Here is a 20351-nt window from a genome sequence, read left to right on the forward strand (position 1 = left end):
CCTCCTTTCCTTTTACACCTCTGGAATCCAAGAGTTGCAGCAGGCTAATTCATCTTTTCTCTTCATGTTACCATCTAATCCTAACCCTGTACACTATGATCTTTTGAACTGAGAAGAAGAGCTTGATGCAAGACTGATCAAACTAGCACCATCCCTACCCTCTGAAACAAATTTAGTTTGGTTTCTCTGTGAACCACAAATACAAAACCATCTCCTATTTTAGGCATATGCACCAATGTAACAAAGTAAAACAAAATTTGACCATATTAAAACAGGCTTCAGTTATTGTTGGCAACAAATTAGCTCATAAATATAACTTACTTTCTAATCTTCTAACTATTGTAATTTTTTAAAATTATCAGAGATAATAGTTTTTGGAAAAAAATAAGCATGGTATTCTGGGATGTGCCTTTATTTGCAATTCTTTTTTAATAAACATGTTTTTTCACTGCTGTGCTGATGTTCTCATTTTATTTCTTTTTTCAATCCTAATAGTCAACTTAATTAAAAGAAATGCCAGGACCAGTCTATGATTGACAGGATTTCTGGGTTTTGTTCATTTTTAAGTCTATAGCAGAAATGCGTCCTTTACTACATGCCTATCTGACATCAACTTAATGATTAAGTCTGCAAAAAAGGCTGGTTACCACGAGGGAGAATAATTTTCCTTTGCTATTGAACAAATGGACTCATTCTGATATTACAACTGAAATGAGCTAGAACATTATCAACTAAATGAAATTTTGTGTAAACTAGTTGTCTTTGGTTTCCCCAGAAAATAATTCCACATGAGCAATCGCTAAAATAATTTTTGCTGATATTTTAATCAGAAAAAGAGTTTGAGGGCTGCAATACTATTTGTCAGACTGCACACACCACCATTGTCTCCAAGACTCACTTGTTTGAAGTCCCTGTATCATATAACTAAGTGATCAGTGTTTTAAACTCAGCTCCTAAATCAGGCAGTAAATTTTATGCAGATCAAATATAGAACAGAAATTTTAGTCAGAAGTAAAAGTGTTTGGCCGAGATGGCTGATCTCTTCCTACCTGCGTCCATCTACCCTTACATCACCCCCTCTCTTATCTCTTCTTAGACCATCCCCATTTGATCACAGAAGAAAAAGACACAATTCACAGAAAGCTCATACTTAGGATAGCCAGGGCTGAGTGGCAGCAAACGAAAACTTTCTGGTAGAAGCACCTAAGTATATCACCACAATTTTTACCCACAAGCAAGTATCAATCTACCCGCAAGTCTTGAACTGCCAGTTTTAGAAATTAAACAGCTCTATAGTGAGTATACATTCTCACTCCAAAACCACCAGCATCTGCTAAACTCACCTTCTTAAGGGTACAAAGTTTTTCAGAAGCAAGGTAGCTGGGTACTTTCTCTGCTAACTTGGAGCATATCTTTATATTCACCTTTTTTTGCCTTACTGACAGCTATGCAGACCCTCAAAAGCTTTGGTGCTTGCTTTATTTAGTTAATTTTAGCCACATGGTTCTTCTCACCTTTCACTCAACTTGTCAGCACTGGAATCTTTATGAATCCACTTCATTTAAAATGTTTGCTTCTTTATATGTATTGGAGATTGTAATCCATCCACACCACAGAGGAAAAGCAGATATTTTCCCCGTGGAAATGCAACAAGTTTCTAGGAACAACCAATCCACTTGCTGGATAGGTCCATTCTGGAATGTCAGCACCCAAAACTAACATTACAGACAAAATAAATCAACATTAACACTATTACACATTCATATAAGAAGGCTTACAAAGGTATTTTGTGGGTCATCCAAATTAAAGTTCTTTCCCCCTCCAGCTGAAAAGTTACTTTTATATAATTTTGCTTTAAATATGAGGCAAAATACATCAGCAGCCAAGAAACTCTCCCCCTTCTTTACCCTCCCCCCCCAAAAAACACAAAACAGAAAAGCATTGTGATAAATAGAGAACTTTTCATTTTTTATTTCAGCAACGATTTATCACTGTGAGGGTCTTATGACTGACAATTTCTTTCAGAGTAATGTGTTGTGTACATGACCAACAATAACTGACAGAGAAAGATATGTTCCATATGTTGGAGAAGTCTCAGGAGGCTGACATTCAAGGTCTCACAACTTCCACATTTTTATATATATTTTTTTCTGATAATAAATGTTATACTATAGCTACTCAGCTTCTTTTGAGAAGTATACATTACAGTGGACAGTTATTTGAAGATGAAACAGAGTCTATAAAAGAATGACAGTTACATTCAAATATTATTTTTATTCTTTCCTTTGGAGTGGTCTTTATGACCTGTCATTCATTCTTGACATCATAAATAACTACCGTCCTGGTACTTAAGTGCCTTCTTTAAATCTTAAAGGCACAATAAAGATGCTGAAGAGTTCATACTTGCCTTGTCATCCCGGTAACTAACTGTACTGAAGAAGAGTATGCACAGCATGAAAAGGTTTACAGACATACTGTTAAAGCTTAATTTCTACACCATAAAGAAGAATAAGAAAGGCTACAATAATCTCAGACGAGAATGAAACCAAAGAGGGGTTTAAATCACTATGGAAAAACTACTTAATTTGTGACTCACAAACCTTTACTACTGATCATGCCTGCAGGCTTTTTAATTCTTTCCCTTTAATAAAACCTTTATTTTAGAGATACAGAAGATGAAAGCATTAACTTTTTTGCCTAGTCTTGAAAAATAAGCATCCCAAGAAAGTTTTTTAAACATGCCAAGAACAGGTTGGATGAACACTGAAACCTGAAAAGGATATCCTAATAAAAACTCATCTCTCAGGGGAAAAAAAGGTGTGCTCTTATATTCCTGCATCAAGTTAACCTTCCCTTAATCTAAGCAGCTTTATCTCCTCTTTAAACTATTTTCTACCCAGGACATGGAATATTCCTTGTGGAATAATTACTCACTCATGTGTAGTTGCCAGGCATTTGTTTCAGGCCTCGCTACACTCTTTCTTACACCTGTCTGTAGCAGCAGGCAAGAAGAGCTGAGTTTAAAGCAACAGTTTTGCTCTTGCTAGATCAGACTTACAGAAATGATTCAATTCAGTTTCAGAAGTTTACCATCTGTAAAAAAATCCAATTCCCCCAACCAGTGAACAAACTATTCCACTACAGCACACTGAAAAGGAAAGCTGACATGACCCCTTTCAATTGCTATTTCTTTATTATTTTAATTTTCTGACTCTTCTACTTTTAATGCTTTAAGAGAGGAAAAACTCACTCCCCTCTTAAGGCTTGCGGCCTGGTGCTACTACTTCTCAAAAATAGAAGCCCATTAGTTTTGGCAAAGAGAACTTTGCTAAGAGAAGGTTTAAACTTTTGAGAGGTGTCAAGAATGTTCAGTCAATTGAGCAATCGAGTTAGGCAGCTACATTCCCGGCAGCTTTGCAACAGAAGGAATAAATCAGGAAAATCAAACGAAGTGTAACTTACTCTGACACTTGCTAAGGCAAAGTGAAAAGAAAAATAGATAAAAAATTAACCGAAAGAGAAAAACATGCACGATTGCCTCTCAGAAGAATAAAACAGGCCAACTAGAAAAATAAAAATACAACAGAAAAGCATTTTCAGACAAAAAAAAAATGGGGAGGGGAATGCATTCATTTTTCTCTGTTACCTAGGCATGAGAAGGAAAAACAAAACAAATACATGCTAGTCTTTTTAGTCCCTTATTTGATAGACAGCACTTTCCTCAAACTATGAACATTTCAGGAACACACATTAAGTGAATAAATGTGTGCTTGCAGATGTCTAAATAATCAAGACAGAAGTGAACAAAGATGAGGACTAAGAGTACTGTTAAAGAATATTTCATTCAGTTATTCAACACTTTATCACTGTTGTGACTGATGCCACAATACCTAGATACACTCAGCAAAACCTGCAATTACAAGGTCAAGAAGGCTGTTGAGAATGAACTGTGAACACAGCACTTTGAAGTCATGTCATTAAAATGGCAATTTCATTTATAAATCACACTTTCCCAACTCTTTCCTGGAGCCCTATTAAAGGACTTTAGACACCAAGCAATAGCTAGAACAAAAAGAAATACTTTAATTGTTGAAAAAACTCTCTGATCTCAACACAGTGACATAAGGAAAGACAGAACCTAAGTAGGAGTAGGAGGGAGAATGAAAATATCCATCAGTATAAGAATGAATCTCTTCTTCCCACAGAAGCGGACACACAGCAATCACTTGTATGAAACAGCAGCTTGAAATGTTCCTAACTCCCTGTGGGAGCAAGGAGTTCCTCCTGCCCTTTACAGACTACTCTCAGCTCCATGCTAAATACTTCGGACTAACTGTTCTAGCAAGAACATCATAGGTTACTTGGATAACACAGCCTAGAAAACCTGTAAAATCAGAACAAGACAGTGAAACTACCACTCCTGAATATTCTCAATGCAACAGACGCAGAATACTGCCTCTGAATATTTTAAAAATATATTCTAAAGAAAATGTCACACTACATAACACACATAACACACACGCTCCCCAAAGGCTGAAATCATACATCAACCTCACTGACATGAAAGAGCCTTATTTTACACAGAGATAGTGTTCAGATTTATCAGAGACAGAAGAAAGTCAAAGGCAAGGCGTTAAGCAAGATAGCAAACAACTGTGACTACAGCCAGCATCTTCAGCTACCTTGGTAGCCTTTGTACTCCTCTAGGTAGGGAACTCAATTTCTATAATATAAGGACACAGGCTTTCATTTAGCTAAAGATCTAGTGGATCTACATTTTTGTCACAAGCTTCATAAAAAACATATTACAAACACAGCTATATCTCAGCAATGAAATTCAGCAAGTTTCCAGGCTGAAATACAATTAATAACAGTAACACACATTTTAATGAAGCAACAAATAAAAACCTTAAATGTTCTGCTTAGCCTAAGCATAAAATATTTGTTGTTTCTATCACAACCAATTTGCACATTGCTTAAGGAGGTGATGTAAACAAGTAAAAAGAGAAAAAAAAAACTTCTCCTTTTAGGCTCTGTGAGATAAAGTAAGCTAAAAGGTGGGATAGACCTAAGTGAGCTTTCTGGCAAACTCTGACGTAACTCAGAAAGGTAAAGTTAACCAAATTACCTTTTTTGTGCATAGTCTTACAATGTGGTAAACAAAAAGAAACTTCTTTTCTTTTGTGAACAATCTGATGTTCACAGCACATGCATGTAAAAGTTTTCCTTTACTTGATTGAGCCCCCCTGTTTTTGTCATGTAATTGTCCTTGTTTTCAGGTATCTTGTTTTACTGAAGAGTTTTACTTGTCCCCAGAAATTCTCTTAATCAGTTCAGCTCTTTAACAATGTCTGTAAAAAAATGCTAACAAACGTAAATTTAAAAAAATTACCTCCTGGTTCTTCTATATAGAAAGACACATCCTTTTTGTCTTCTTGTTCAGCAACATGGTCATAAGTGATCTGTGGAACAGACAGGGAGGTCTCTCCAGGATTTATTACAGGTGCAGAGCCATTACCAAAGCCTGATTTCCCTTTCCTTTTGCTTCTTTTAGTCTGTGGTAATAAAAAGGGAATGGTATCAGAAGATATTATCAAATAAATACATTGAAAAAAGTGCAAGTGTTAACTTCACTGTATTTCTTTTTGAACAGTTTTTAAAGAAAGTGATTAAAATACCAAGAAAGCCCTAATGTTTTCTAAGTGTCTGATTCCATATTCTCCCTTGAAACACGGTGAAAGAGACTGATTCTCAAGCTAATATACCTAGAGCTCTGAAAAAAGTCTCAATTATGATTTTTCAAACTAGGTCCAAAACTCCCAATTGAAACTTAATCATTTGAATATAGAATAGCTTGGCTTTGGCTGTCTTCTTAAGTGCTAATAAAAACATAACCAGAAACTTGAAATTATGAGCAAGGCACAATGCAGCCTTCTCAACTAAAGCCCTCTCATACAGAGATGAAATCTGCTGGACAGGGCATGAGTGAAAGAGGAAACTGTCCCTCTATGTCCATAGTGGAAGCTGTTTCAATTTCGGAAGCCTAAATGAATACAGCGAGAGAAGACTATTTGAAGTTGACTGTGTTGTTAACAAGACTTGTGTTCCTCTGTCTTCATGACTAGAGTGTTGCCGACGGCGGTCGGCAAGCCTTATTCGTTAGCTGGGCTGACCTGGGGTTGTCCTCACAACCAGAGCACAGATACCACTATAGGGGATGCGGCAAAATGGCGTTTATTGCGCAGTTCAGTCTTCCTATATACTCCAGTTGAATGCGGAGACTCACCTACTGCCCAGTCGGGAGACTAATTTCTAATTTTCGCCTAGTATGGCATGGGATTATCAGTAAACTGCATAAATTAATTATGCTCCTAACTCCCGTGACATCGCGAGATCTTCTGAGTGCCATGCCCTAAGCTCTGTGCCCTATGCTATACTACATCATCTACTTTCGACAAGCTCTCTACCTTATTAAGCCCTAAAAACACAAAAACTCCTATACTAGAGGTCATCAGAAGAGTGGCCACTCCCACATTCACTACATGGCAAGTATAGCCTACCTTCTGGATGCTGATTCCATACAAACAGTCACTGCCACTTTCTAGCCACATAAACATTACTTTCCACAACATGGCATTTAGTGCCATACGTGCCATGACAGCACTCATGCACTTTAGCCCTATCAGCTCCTTTGCTTGCATGCCTCCAGACAGAGGGAGCAGGCATCCTTTCACTTGTCTGGGGCTCTAGCTGCCTTCTGACAACAAGTTGAGAGTTAGAGATGGTGCTTAATTTTGCAAAGTATTCTAGTCTCTGATGGCACAGATAGGCAGTTTAGAGAGAATAAGTATTTGCATGCACTGGCACAAATGGACACTGGCTCAATACCATCATAAACTGGACAAAACTATTTTGCCTGAGAAAACCAATCCTACTTCACTCTGATCTGTGCTTAGTCATTTGGAATTATTTCTGTTCAGCTCTGTGAGCAATTAAACAAAAGCATATTGGTAATGAAACAGTGCAATAAAAAGTTTAGAAATTGGCATCCCTCATGGAGACAGAGGATACATGGTCATGCAAGCTTGCCAGTGGTTACCTATATTTAGGCAGTCCCACCTGGAGAGCTTTACTTCAGCTGCAACTCCTTGGAGAGCACCATGATACAATGGAGAGAAGTTGAGCAAGGCAATGGTAGATGTTATCTGCCAAGTTCTGAATACAGATAAAAACTTTTTAACTCTTTCTCCCTTCTCCCTGAAAGCATTACTGTGCACATGAATCCAAAATGATAAAAATCTCAGTGATGGTCACTACTTTTAAGAAGGTAGAGAAGTCTTCACAAGAGACAAAATAATGAAGAATCAACACCAATCAGACCAGGGACTGAGGCCAAATTTAAAAGTAGAAGACACATTTGTCCCTCAGGAATATTTTAAGAATAATTCATCCTTCTGTAATGAGGAAAGTGACTGAACCCCTTTCAGCTCTCCACATTTACTGGACCCTTCAGAAGGTGAGTTATGTCAACCATATCAAAAGCAAAAGAAGCAAGCAGCTTTGCCAACTCCACATAACCTGTTTTCTCAGACTAGGGCTAGATGGCGCTGGTGTTTTTTGCGGATTTTGAGCAGGTGTCGTAACATAGATCTTCCACGTTGCTGTAGAGCTGCATGATTTCTCCGCTGCATAACACCGCCACAAAGTCTGTAAAATAAGACCCAAACAACACTCTCAGTGAGTGAATGGACATTTTGTCCTGCAAGGCAGATAAGGCAGAACTTGTCAAAAAACAAGCTGACACCAAATTACTCAGTCTATGTATGCACGTTGCAAAGGACTCTGACTACCATCACTGCGCTATGCGGTACAGCAACATACCTAATAAAATGTAGTTTTCCCTCATAGGCAGCTTTGCTAAGGGTAATGTCCGCTAGGAAAAACACAGCACACAGTGATTTTAAGTATACTCTTTACAGTGCTATTACTAGGAGCTGGGGCCTAACTCCTATTTTACAGTGCTAAGTGCACTCCATAAAATCAGATTCTTGTATATGCCTTACAGAACATTTCTGCTTCCCTTTTTCTGCAGCATGCCATTTCAGTACTTGTATGCCAAGTCATCACTCTATGTATAATATGAAATGTAATATTGAGGCTTTTTTTTGAAACAAATATACATATATGGGTAAATGGGCACATTCTTCACTTCTGGATTTGGCAGGCTGGCAGATGCACAGAGACTATGGTAATACAGAATATATAGTTAGCAAATAAGGTAATGGAAATGACCTTTTTTCCTTTTTTTTTTTTTTTCTGTATAGTTAAATAAAATCTCTGCATCTGACTAGTATTATTATGCCTGTGAATGTCTGGTTAGTGACAACTTGTACACTTAGTCCTAAGAAGAGGACAAGCAATTATATGATTAATCTTTCTGTATCAGAAAGATTAAGTTGTTAAAGGTAAGTTTTAGATTTATAATAAAAAAACTTTGTTAGTGATTTTCATATAATAAATACTCAACCACACTTTTTCTCTGTCTCCTATCTGTCTTACTTTTAGGGGCCTTACCTGAATGAGGGAAGCTGCAGCTGGGATTTGTCTATTGAAATGTTTTTGGCGTTGTTTCTGTTGTACTTTTAGGGCAAAGCCAGAACCCAGAATGCCCTAAAAATAAACAAAATTACTGGACAGACTCCAACAAGAAAATAAAAGGCCATAAGAGGCTTATCTAAAAATCACTTAAAGTAAATCAGTCACATCATTTCTAAATTTTCAGATGTCCACAGTAACAGAAAACTACTAGCCAGCAAATAAAATTACATTTCCGCAGGTTTATCACAGAATCAGCATGTGTTTATTGCTACAGTCCACAGGTGCCATTAGTCACCAAGGCAGTCACATTACAAAAGCAACCCTACACAATGAGGTGAGGAGAGAAGCAAATGGGTCAGGGTCATATGACAGAAATACAGCTGTGCAATTTCAGCATTTCTATGAAAACTGTTAGGAACTACATGAATGCCTTGTGTATTCTAATTTTTTTGGTGGTGTTATCTTTATGCCTCCTCCTTCAGGTATTTGGGAATTCAAAAAAAGCCCAGAAACAATGCTTTAATGCCATATAAGAAATAGGAAATAGGAAAAAAATAGGAAGTAAGTTTCAGCTCTGCAACTGACATGTGGAGGAAACCAAGAACCCCCCCAAAATTCCCTCCATCTCAGTTCTTTAAATGATGAAAACATTCTTACCTTCTTCCTAAAACACTGAATTTTATATAGTAAATGTGCATGTATAAACTTATAGTCTAAAGTAACAGCCAACCCCCTTTTCCTATAATGAAACTAATTTAAAATTACTTAACTGTGCAGTCCAGTTTGGACAGATAGCTAAAAAAAAATGATACACATTCTACTTACTGCTGGCAGAGCAAAGAAAGATATTGCAAACACTGAAAAACAGGAAGCAATAGTCTTCCCAATCCACGTCTGTGGCACTTTGTCTCCGTAACCAATTGTTGTGACTGTAACCTAGGCCAGACAAAAAAAAAAAAAAAAAAAAAAAACATATAATTCACTGCAATGCAGTACAATTTGTCTGTAAGTAGTTAAAAAAAAAAACATCAGGACACGCAAGTGGAGTTGTAGAAATGTGCATAAGGAAAGCGTCAGTGTATACTGAGAAAACATCACTGAATTTATCATACTTCAAGAGATGCTCACAACTGATCACTTTTGGAATTGTAATCCCAGGGTGGACCTGGGGGTGATTGTTCTTACAATTTGCCGTTTGTCCTCTCCCGTCCTCTCAAACTGGAAGGGACAGTCCCTCTAGACCTGAAATCATGGACCTGCTGCATTTCTCCTCGTTCTTGTTTTTAAAAGCCATCCCACAGGGCTGATAAGAAAACTCAAGTGCTGACTATAGCCAATTGACCTGCAGACAGCTCTTCGCTCTTCAAGGCTGCTGTCAGCCATAGATTATAGCTGTGGCGAGATTAGCTGCTAATCATCAACCTAAGCCAAGAATCACTGCCTGGGGGAAAAGAAAATGGACATGACCAGAAACATCCCAGCACAATCTGTATACCCAGATAAGAAGCATGTAACTGCTGCATGACTGTTTCCCTCTCAATGCAAATACACCAGCAGACAGCAGCCAAATACAACTGAGTACCATGCCCTTAATCTTGAACCCTTCCACCCCCAAAGTGCAGTTCTTTCCACTGCCATTCAAAAGGTAAGCCATGAGATGCACCATATCAGTGTACCTTGTAACAGGATCTTCTCATTGCCATGCAATAGTATGGCAAAGAGTTGCACATCTGAGAAGTGGAAAGCTTCTAGTGAGCAAATAAACTCCATCAGCATCATTAAATATTTGGAAGAGCTTTAAATAGGAAAAAAAAAAAAAAAAAAAAAAAAAGCGTTCTTGCATTTGAAAGCACCAGCTTCAAACCCAGTCCAACTCCCTTTGTTTTGCCTTGAAGGGTAGCGAAAATACAACCAAAATAGACTTAAAAAAAAAAGACTTAATAGACTTAAAAGCCTACAGTGCATACAAAAAGGATATACTTGGAAATACTACCTTTCATAGGAAAAGTTGCTGGCAAATACTTAGATATTTTGGAAAAACAGGCTTTTCGGGAAACAAACAAACAAACAAAAAACACAGTAACACTAGCACCATCATCATCAACTACAACAAGTAAAAGCATGGGAAGAATGTTTCTGTTAACACATTTCCTTCTCTGAGAGTGATTATAGCCAGAACTGAAAGGAAGATTTGCAGAGAAAATGACTTAACTATCAAATGCTTAAAAAGATGCTTAAAAAGAAAAAGAGATGCTTAAAAAGAAAAAGAAAGGCTTGAGTTCATTCATCATAAGTTTCTCATTCAGTGAAGTCATTTTTGTACTATCAATATCCCCTAACAAATATTGTCATTCTACACTGTTAGCTCTTCTCAGGAGAAACTCTGTCTTCTCAGGAATCCGTCCAACTCAACAGTGCCCACAATGCAGCAACTTGGCCACACTGCACTACCAGCAGTGCATATGGGTTTAGCCAGACCCCCAAATTCATGCAGCCCCCCAAAATGCTGACATAAAATGCAGTATGGGTTATTGGGAAGTGGAGGATGTTAAAACTACGTTTCATTAATTGCACTTCAGCTCCTCAGTGCACCCAGATGACCCCTTCAAGTATGGGATTTTTCCTTCCTTTTCTTCTCTCTCTCTCTTTCTCTTTTTTTTTTTTTTTTTCTCTCCTTCCCTTATGAAAGGCTTCTTGTTTTTTTTTGAGTTCTCAGCACTCAGGACTTAAAAACAAGCTGCGGTAATGTTGAGCTGCCTTAGCGTTACTATGGAAGGCTGCATGAAAGCCGTAACCACAGAAAAGATGTTTTTCCATCTCTACAGCAGGCATTTGGCTGGCAGATTCATGCAGGTGTGTGAACAAGTCTCGAAGTTTCTCCCTTGCTACCTTTAAAAGGGTTTCTCTTTGGTAATCTAATTACTGCATTCAACTATGTGGAATGGATTATAGATAATTTAATTCTCTGGCTTTCTTAATCACAAACAGATTTTTTTTTTCTACATGTATTTCCAGAAGGTATCTGCTCAAAGAACATTTAATAGACGAACTTTGGAAAATGACAGCTCCTTCTTAGTCTAGATTTGCTGTAGCATAGACCAGATGGCACACACATGTTTTCAGGGCTTGTGTTAGAATATATATATATGTGTTTAACTTCAAAAAAAGAACTCTAATTTAGTTGATAATATAGCTTCTCACCTACTTTAAGATATGCAGGTGTCCTGAAGCTTAAAGAGGCAGAACTGTACACAGCTCAAAATATTTTTAAAATAAAGAGGTTCAGCCATTGCTTTCAAGCATCCCTAATGCTGATTTACCATTTGACTCAGGCTTAATAGCCCCTTTTGCAGCAACTATAACAAGCCTTACCAACATGAAGCAATGAGAGCATGCAAGAGAAGTCTCCTATATGCCCTGCTTTTTTTTCCCTTAAGAAAAACATTCAGAAATGGCAGAAAAACAGCTATGATATGGGCTTCAATTCTGGTAGACTGACAGTTCTGTTGGAAATGCTTGTACATGTTTCTGACATGATACAATTTCTGAAAGCAAGTTGAGGTAAAATCCCACAAGTCTTTGATATTTCTGTATAGTTTAAACTGCATGCCTGCCAAATGGAAGTGAAACAGCCTTACATTTAACTGAAGCGGATGAACCCAGTCAGCGTTTGATTCCAACCCTTTTAACTTTTTATTTTGCCTTCATTTTTGAGCCTTTCAGGTCATTTGTATCAAGTTCAGCAAGCCTGCATTTTCTGCTCAAGGCGAAACGTTACCCACAATACACTCTGCGGTTTGTGTCGGACACATAAAGACTCTCAAACACTTGCCACCAAGGTTTTTTCCTACAGTTCAGGCAAAAGTGAAATCAAATTTCATTCCCTAGTAACTCCACATCTGTGTTTCTCCGTTACAGAAGATTTGAAAAGAAAAAGAACCCAATTCACTTTGTCCTTTGTCACTGTTCCCAGCTGTGAACTGCACCTGCACCGTGACTCACTAATGCAGAGGAGGCCTAGACCTCGGGAAAGCCCCAACAACAATTTAAACAGTGTTCTTCGTGTTCCTCACACAGCTAGGAAAAGACAAAGCTGATTTTATCTTCCTGTTCCACAAAACAAGTCAAGTTTGGGAAAACAACAGCAAAGCTCAGCAAGTACTCTGCAAGGCATTAACATACACATACCAAGGCTTTTTTCTCAACAAGGTAAAGTAATGAATATTTTTAATTTGGTGGTGTGCCTAACTGAACTCAAATTCCTTTAGTCTAAAACATTAACCAAATGTGCCTGTATAAACACATCCTGACTACTTTGCTGTTTATATTCTTCACTCAAATCGAGGCTGAAACCTCTAGCATTTAAAAATATTTTTAAATCTATATTTAAATATTCAATCCAATAACACAATTTGTATTTTAAATGGGGAAGAGCAGAGGGTAACCAAGCTTTACATGGAAGCTTCAAATGGAGGTTGCACTGCATGCAGAAATAACCCAGACTGCATGTGTGTTCTTGGGCAGAACTGTATATTAAAAAAGATAGCTAATTCCCAAACTGATTACTAAAAATCTTTTACTTATTCATTCTACCATGCTCCCCATAGTTTAGCAGGCAGTTATTCTTTCCTCCTATTCAGCTCTAAATTTTCACATCTCTGGCAGTTAAAGGTCTAGGAATTATTTTATGAAACATCAAAGGCACATTGCACAAAGCAAGAACACAAATCACCATCCTTTACTGATTATATATTAACTTAAGATTTCCTTATAAATACGTTATACATGGTTCATTTCTTTCACTGGTGTCACTGCTATTGACACAGTGCTACAAATCTCTCTGGACTTCACTAGGCTAGAAAAGTTTGGGCTATTTCTCATAGATTTAGCTAAATTAGCACAAGTTTTTGTGAGAATCCTTCTGCTGAAGGATTGAAATTCCCGTAAGTAGCCCTATCTCTAATTAGATATCCTTTGCAGACTATTTAAGGTACAGCATCAATAAAAATAGTAGCCATGTTCCACAGTTTTGAACATTGGCATTTAAGCTGGATCAGTGAGCCTGTCTACTGGTTTGTTTTGTTAAAGCAGGAATGAAGCCTTAAAGGCATGAAGCAGGCATAAAGCCTCTTGCTTTAAAATGTAGTACAATCTGAGTTTATGGGACCTTTATTCCTTTCCTTCATTAGTTGGAGGGTATCTCATGTCCGTAACTATGAGGGTCTGTGTTTTATTCAAAATTTTGTTACATGCCTATTGAGGAGTTTAGCAACTGATATTTTTACAGATTTGTTCATAGGTTTTTGTTGATGTTGTTTTGTTTTTCCCAGCATGTCAGATAATCAGATCCATCTGACTGCTTAGGGAATTTGTATTTTTTACTGAGTTCTTCTTGGTTTGTACTTTTTTTTGCATAAGACATAGATGAGGCTGTACAAATGTAGTGAATACCTAACAACCTAATGATAGGAGTTTATGGAATTTATATTTTTGTCTTTATGCTGAAATGTGTTTAAAGTAGTGTCTTTGGGTTATATGTAATATGCAATATTATATATTGTGTGTAATATGTTATATGTAATATGCAATATTATATATTGTGTGTAATATGTTATACGTATAATATGTAATAATCTCTATGTAGAATTTGATGAAGTTTGGTAGTTTAAGGATTACAAACATACATCCATTAGGATTTTGTCTGTCTACTTGGACTTACTCACTAGTTTATTTGGGTGGAGATAAACAATCAGTATGTTGCCTAGTAAATAAATGTATTGTCATTTGCATCCCTATCATCTAAGAACAAATACAGTTTATTCTATTTCAGATCATTCTTGAATCTTTTTTTCCCTCCCTGGAAGATGGCAGCTCTGTTCAAGTCTGGTCACTAACAGCAATATGATGAACCTCTTGTTCGTTGTAATGAGACAGCCAACTCATAAAATATGGGATTCCCTCACGGAGAAGAGGGACCACAGGAACAGAGGTGGCTCAAGCAACAGCAAATAGGGAGCGAAAGCATGAGACACAGCACGAAACTTGAGAACAGCCTGAAGGGAGTGGATAAGCAATTTGGCTTCTTATTCTGTTCCTCTTGGCTATCCATTCCCTTCTCAATTGATTCTGGGCATGCACACCAATATAATAATGACCTCAACTCTCTCATACTCCCTCATCAAGATCCCGCTCTCCCCCTACAACAACCAGCACTGACTGATTTGTGATTATTGCTGGTGAATCTGGAAAGCTTTGTCAACTGCTTTTGATGAAGCTACTCAGCATTACACTAAAACATGGAAACATCATTTAAAAATGAACAGGCCCAAGGAACTTGTAACCTTCATTAAGGTCCGCATTAGTACTGAAAGCGAGAGTTTTAGGCACAAGGATCCAAAAATAAAGTGGTAGAATCATTAACTCAGCTCCCAGAAACATAACATACCTTTAAACTTACGCAACTTTTGCATAAAATCAGGTAGCGTTCAAATAAGTGCTAAAGGATTTAGAGACTATTTTTACTCCTTTCAAATTGTAGATTTCAAGGACTTTCTATAAGCTTAAAAAGTCAATGAAAGCTTTGCTGAGGACTCGCTCTTATACTTTCACACACACACACAAAAAAAGTTTAATACCGAAGTATCTTAGTTGTATCTTTCTTCCTCCTTTATAAAAAGATAAAATAAAGGCGAGCTTCCCTAAAGCAGTATCTTTTTCAAGGAAGAAACCTTTCCCTCCCCACCAATAAAAAACTAAATAAATAAAAACAGATTCTTAAAGAAAAATCATAAGCTGAACAGACAGTCTTATACACTGAATTTGACTATATATTTTCCTGGTAAAGACTTACCACACCCCACCAAAGGGCATCAGCATAACTAGAGAAACCTGTCTTTCCATCTTCATCAACAGCATCTTTCTCAGCAAGATAAACAAAATAGGATGAAAAGATTAATCCCAAGAATCCAATGTATAGTGTAGTTATGAGTTCCTATTAAAAGAGAAAAAAGCAGGTACATCATGTCTATTGGAAGCCATTTTAAATATCTTTTCACATCACAATAGCAATATTAAGTAATTACACTTTCAAGTATGAAACTTGTTTCCAGTTAAATAGATATGTCAATGACTTAGTTAATGAAGACTGTATTTATATTGACTCCATAAAGACTCTGTTTATATTAGACTAAAAACATTAAACAAATGCAATCATTTTTATGAAATCATTCAGACAGCTAAATTAGGTGGGACATATCTCCTGTTCAGCTTCCCTTAAATGAAAATTCTTCCATTTAATAATCTCCTCAAAGTACCAAATCTTAGTACATTTTTAAAAACTAGTAAAATACATCTTTAGGACATGCATTTTATGAAATGTGTGCTCAGATAATGGTTAAAAAACAGAACAAACCGTATGTCTGAGTCCATTCCTAAGAAATAATCATGCATTTGACTTGTGACTGTATCAAAGCAAGCAGCTTGCATAGCTGATATTCAGCTTACTTAAGACCGAATACTGTTGTATTACCAGTATCATTTTAAGATACTACAATATATTTTACACAAATAAAACCCCTTCTTCAGTCATGAAAAAGAAAGACTAATTTTTTTGCAGAGTAGGATTGCTAGACCAGACTGTTAGAAAGCACTTTTGCTAAGGCATGATATGCTGCTTCTGAATGACACGATTTTTTGAGATTTGGATAGGAATTGTGTATAAAAAACAGTGTGATGATGCAACTTGAACTGGATCATTCAACTCCTCTGGATAAACTTGTTCTTTAGGATTTAAACAAGTTTTGTGATATTAGATTGGCAGAATATATAAAGCTTATAAAAACATTACATCATAATAAAAAACAGATATTCCTCCGTCTCTCAGGAATATAAAGATGTGATTTTGAGGGATTTTTTTAATTACTTGAAGTTTACAAATAGTCAATTGTTTGCACACTATTCCAGCCTTTCCCTTGCTCATATTTAGCAGTATTTGTGATGAAACACATCACAAATGTGAAAATGCAGGACTACATCTCCATTAGCATTTTGCTGAAATTGAGGGAGTTACATTTCTTTCCTCGGATCCAAAACACTGAGTATTTTTTAAATTCCCACAATGTACATCTAAAAAACAAAACCTCTCCAAAAAGAATTCCCTCTACTTATGAAGTATTTCAGCTTTTCACAGGAATATTTCACTCAAGTTTCTTAAACTGTATGTCAGAAAAAGTTCAAGCTTAATAACATAAAATTTCCTTCAAAGAGTTTTCTAACACCCCTTTTGCACCCTTACAGATAGCTAACAGCTTTCTGGGGAAATGTAGCTCTGGTAACTAGTGCCATGCTTGCAGAAGCAGGAACCTAGACTATGTATACCCTTTCTTCTTATATAGCCCTAATAAGAATCTAGACTCAGTAAAAATTTGCATAAATCACGGAAATTATGTTTTCTCTAAACATTTAATAACAAAAAAAAAAAAGAAAATTCAATAGCATTTAGTTATTGTCTTTCCATCCATGTCTTAACTTTTCTGTAGGTCTGCTTGCTAAATAAGGCAGATGAAAGAGGAAATGAATGCATTTTCAGGAGCTCAGATTTCTGCAGTGATCACAAAACTTTCATTATATTTTCTAATGATAATGGCACCCTATGTGTTTGTAGTGTACATGTGTATGCATTATTCTGAATATTTAAAGATTTTACATTTACAGTTGATAGTGTTTTATATTTCCCTAATTTTCCACACCTTTTTCATCTGCCTTATTCCTTATTTGATCTGCAATATTCCTTACTGCAAGGGGGAATTTTTTAATACCTGTAATTTCAGAGATCAACAGAGAATCACAGAAGTAACAGGTACTAGCTATTGCTCCTTGCTTGCAAAAGCAACTTTCTACCTAACGTCTGAGGAAATTGTGATTTTTAGCATATCAATAGCAATCTTTTAACTACTCTTAATATGTTGCTTACTTCTCAAAATACTAATAGAACCAATACTACTAGAAGTCATATGTAATTGAGGAATGGCCATCATTACTTTCTGAACTTTGTCTCAGAACAGTGAGTCAGAGTGTTGATTTTTTGACAAGTGGACAGAAAAAGCTGTTTTTCAGAACTGTTATGCACAGTCTCATGAGTGATGTTTCAAAGTAGTTGAAATATCACCAGATCTACTTTGGCTTTTTTCACCATTGACACTTCTCAGTTCCAGTCCTACTCAGATTGAATTCTCTTTAAACTGTAACCTGGAATCAAAGGCAATTTCCTTAGACTAATTCTAAATGTCACTAAAAGTAGCATATGTATGCAAAAACAAAGTACTACTTCCCTGTGTTTAATTTTTAATAATGGTAGCAGCAACCTAATACATAGTGTATTTAAGAGACAACATGAGACTAAAATAGTATATGCCTGAAGAAATACAGGTGGAGTGTTGTCTACCAGCACCAAGAGGATGAACTGATACATCATCTTAAAGAAGGACTTTCCAGAATTTAGTCCTTAAAACTCAAGATATTCATATGAACATTAACTTGTTGTAGGTAAGAGCTTAAGAATAAAGAATGCTGCTTAATGACTATTTTCAGAGGAGACTTTCAAATGCAAGAACACCAGCAACAACAAGCCTATGTGCCTATATGTAAATTTTAATATCACAAGACTTAGGTCACATTTAACTTGGACAACTTTATGTTTTCAGTTAAAGCAAGTGCCACACAATATAAAATTCAGTACATAAGGAAAAAGAAAACAGAGCAAACCTCTCAAAACTACACCTAATCAGTGAACCCCCTATTATAAGCAGTAGGAGAGCTCACAAAGCAGGTGAGGAATAAGTAAAACTAAGTAGTAGGATCATAAAATGTGGCAGGATTGGTTAACTCATTTTTTTCAGTGAGCTGCATGATTTTTCCATGTCTTTCCATCACCACATGTAATATTGACTCATATTTTGTTGCTTTTGGCGAGAAATGCTTGTATAAGCTCAGCTTGCTCAAAATAGAAGACTGTCCTAGCCAAAAAGGGTCTGAATGAGCTAATACAGCTATATGTAAAATTCCCAAACACATGGAAAGCTTTGGTGAAAACTTTAGTAAGCCCTTCCGGGTCCACAGAAGTACTTGTTATATTCAGAGGTCCCAAAGAGCTAAGGCTTTTTTTCCAGATTCTTTAGGGATTTAGGTTACCATTTTATTCTGAAAGAGTATCAAACTCAGTAAATAAGGACCTTCTACTCTTTCTTGTAAAGAAAAATCAGTTGAGGTTTGGGGTTTTTTTTTGTTTGTTTGTTTTTTGTTTTGTTTCTTTTGTTTTTAATACTTTAAGAGACTGGAGAGAAATAAAGGTTTAATTTTCCTTTCATTTACCCTTTGGTACCATACTACACCTGTCCAATGTCAATACTGAACTGTGTGTTTGATTTTGAAACAATAACATATCAGTGGGTGATCTGCTTTAACAAGTACTACAGATCTGAAGCATTTTATACAACAACAGTCACTTCTTTGGATAAGCAGAAACTCAGTTACATTTATTTATAAATCAGCTTCTCCAAGGGAGTGCTTTATTTTTGTACTTGTTAGAACTTGTTCATATTTGAGAACAAGTTTGAACTTGTTCGTATTTGTGATATTTAAGACTAAAATGTTATGTTTTGGAAATGCAATTGCCAGATTATTGACTGTAGCTTTGAATACCACAGAAAGTTGTTCCAAAACATCTATCAGCATGGTTAGTAAATGTTGAGAAAGTGTACCTGTATTCCTAGCTGGATATCCAGGCAATGCAATCATAATAAATGAAGACCACACTGACTTGGGACATGTAAATTCATCCTATTGTATGGGATGAAAGTAAGTTTGATACTAAATCACTTTTAAAAGATTTAAAAATTAAAAGATTTAAAATTTAAAACCAGGACTTGTGTGCTTCAATGTAGGAAGCACACCTTTCAGGACAATTCTTACAGTAATGGGGAAAATAATAAAGAAAACAATGTAACTTCTACTATTAAATGAGTTTTTTGATTTAATTTTGTTCCCTTTCCTCATACCAGAATAACACTAGAAAAAGCAGTCTGTTAACTTCAAGGTATAGTTAATTTAAAAAAAGTCTGTGTGGAAGTTTTTATATATATATATATACACACACACATCAAACATAAATTAAAAACTCTTATAATCCTCATGTAAACATTCAAGGCATAGAACTAGCCTTCTGCAGTCAACAAATTACATGAAACCCTAAAAAGAACCTCTAAACTAGTCACTGAAAATAGTCTGAATTGAGGAGTTTGTTTTTCCAGTTAAATTCATTCCTATACAGAATAACTATCTCAAACAAATAACTATTTATAGACACATTTACCTCTGTGCTTGACTACACACATCCCTGAAGTCACTTTTTCTGCATGTTATCATAATATATTTAATATTTCTTACATAGACTAGAGAACTCAGAGGAAATAAAATCATTTTAAAAGTTGATTTGTTTATATTTGGTTTACTTCAGATCAAGCAAGCTAGGAAAATATCTCCTCTAAGTCAGCGGACAGTATTTGCTGCACAAGACATAAGCATCCTCTTGCATTTAACAAATTACACTGAAAAATAACATCGAAGAGCATGAAGTACCATTACGCTTAGTAGCTAATTTCTTCAAAATATTGATGCAAATATCCCAATATCAATTGCTATGAAGGAGCAAAAGTACTTCTGTTTCAAAACTAAATACCTGTAACATTAATGTACTT

At 36.1% G+C, this 20351-nt stretch overlaps 1 protein-coding gene across 1 annotated transcript in view; it reads right to left on the minus strand.

The window, feature by feature from the left end:
* LOC112942350 (potassium voltage-gated channel subfamily KQT member 1-like) overlaps positions 1 to 20351 on the minus strand; it is a 468427-nt gene that overhangs the window by 409385 nt on the left and 38691 nt on the right. Inside the window, exons 6-10 of the mRNA XM_026033255.1 lie at positions 15449 to 15589; positions 9424 to 9534; positions 8575 to 8670; positions 7579 to 7707; positions 5393 to 5555 (exon numbers count right to left, since the gene is read on the minus strand). Coding sequence (XP_025889040.1) covers positions 5393 to 5555; positions 7579 to 7707; positions 8575 to 8670; positions 9424 to 9534; positions 15449 to 15589 — 640 coding nt within the window. The remainder of the gene's footprint in view (positions 1 to 5392; positions 5556 to 7578; positions 7708 to 8574; positions 8671 to 9423; positions 9535 to 15448; positions 15590 to 20351) is intronic.

This window comes from Nothoprocta perdicaria, unplaced genomic scaffold (assembly GCF_003342845.1).
Source record: "Nothoprocta perdicaria isolate Ctin4 unplaced genomic scaffold, notPer1 scaffold_126, whole genome shotgun sequence".
NCBI lineage: Eukaryota > Metazoa > Chordata > Aves > Tinamiformes > Tinamidae > Nothoprocta > Nothoprocta perdicaria.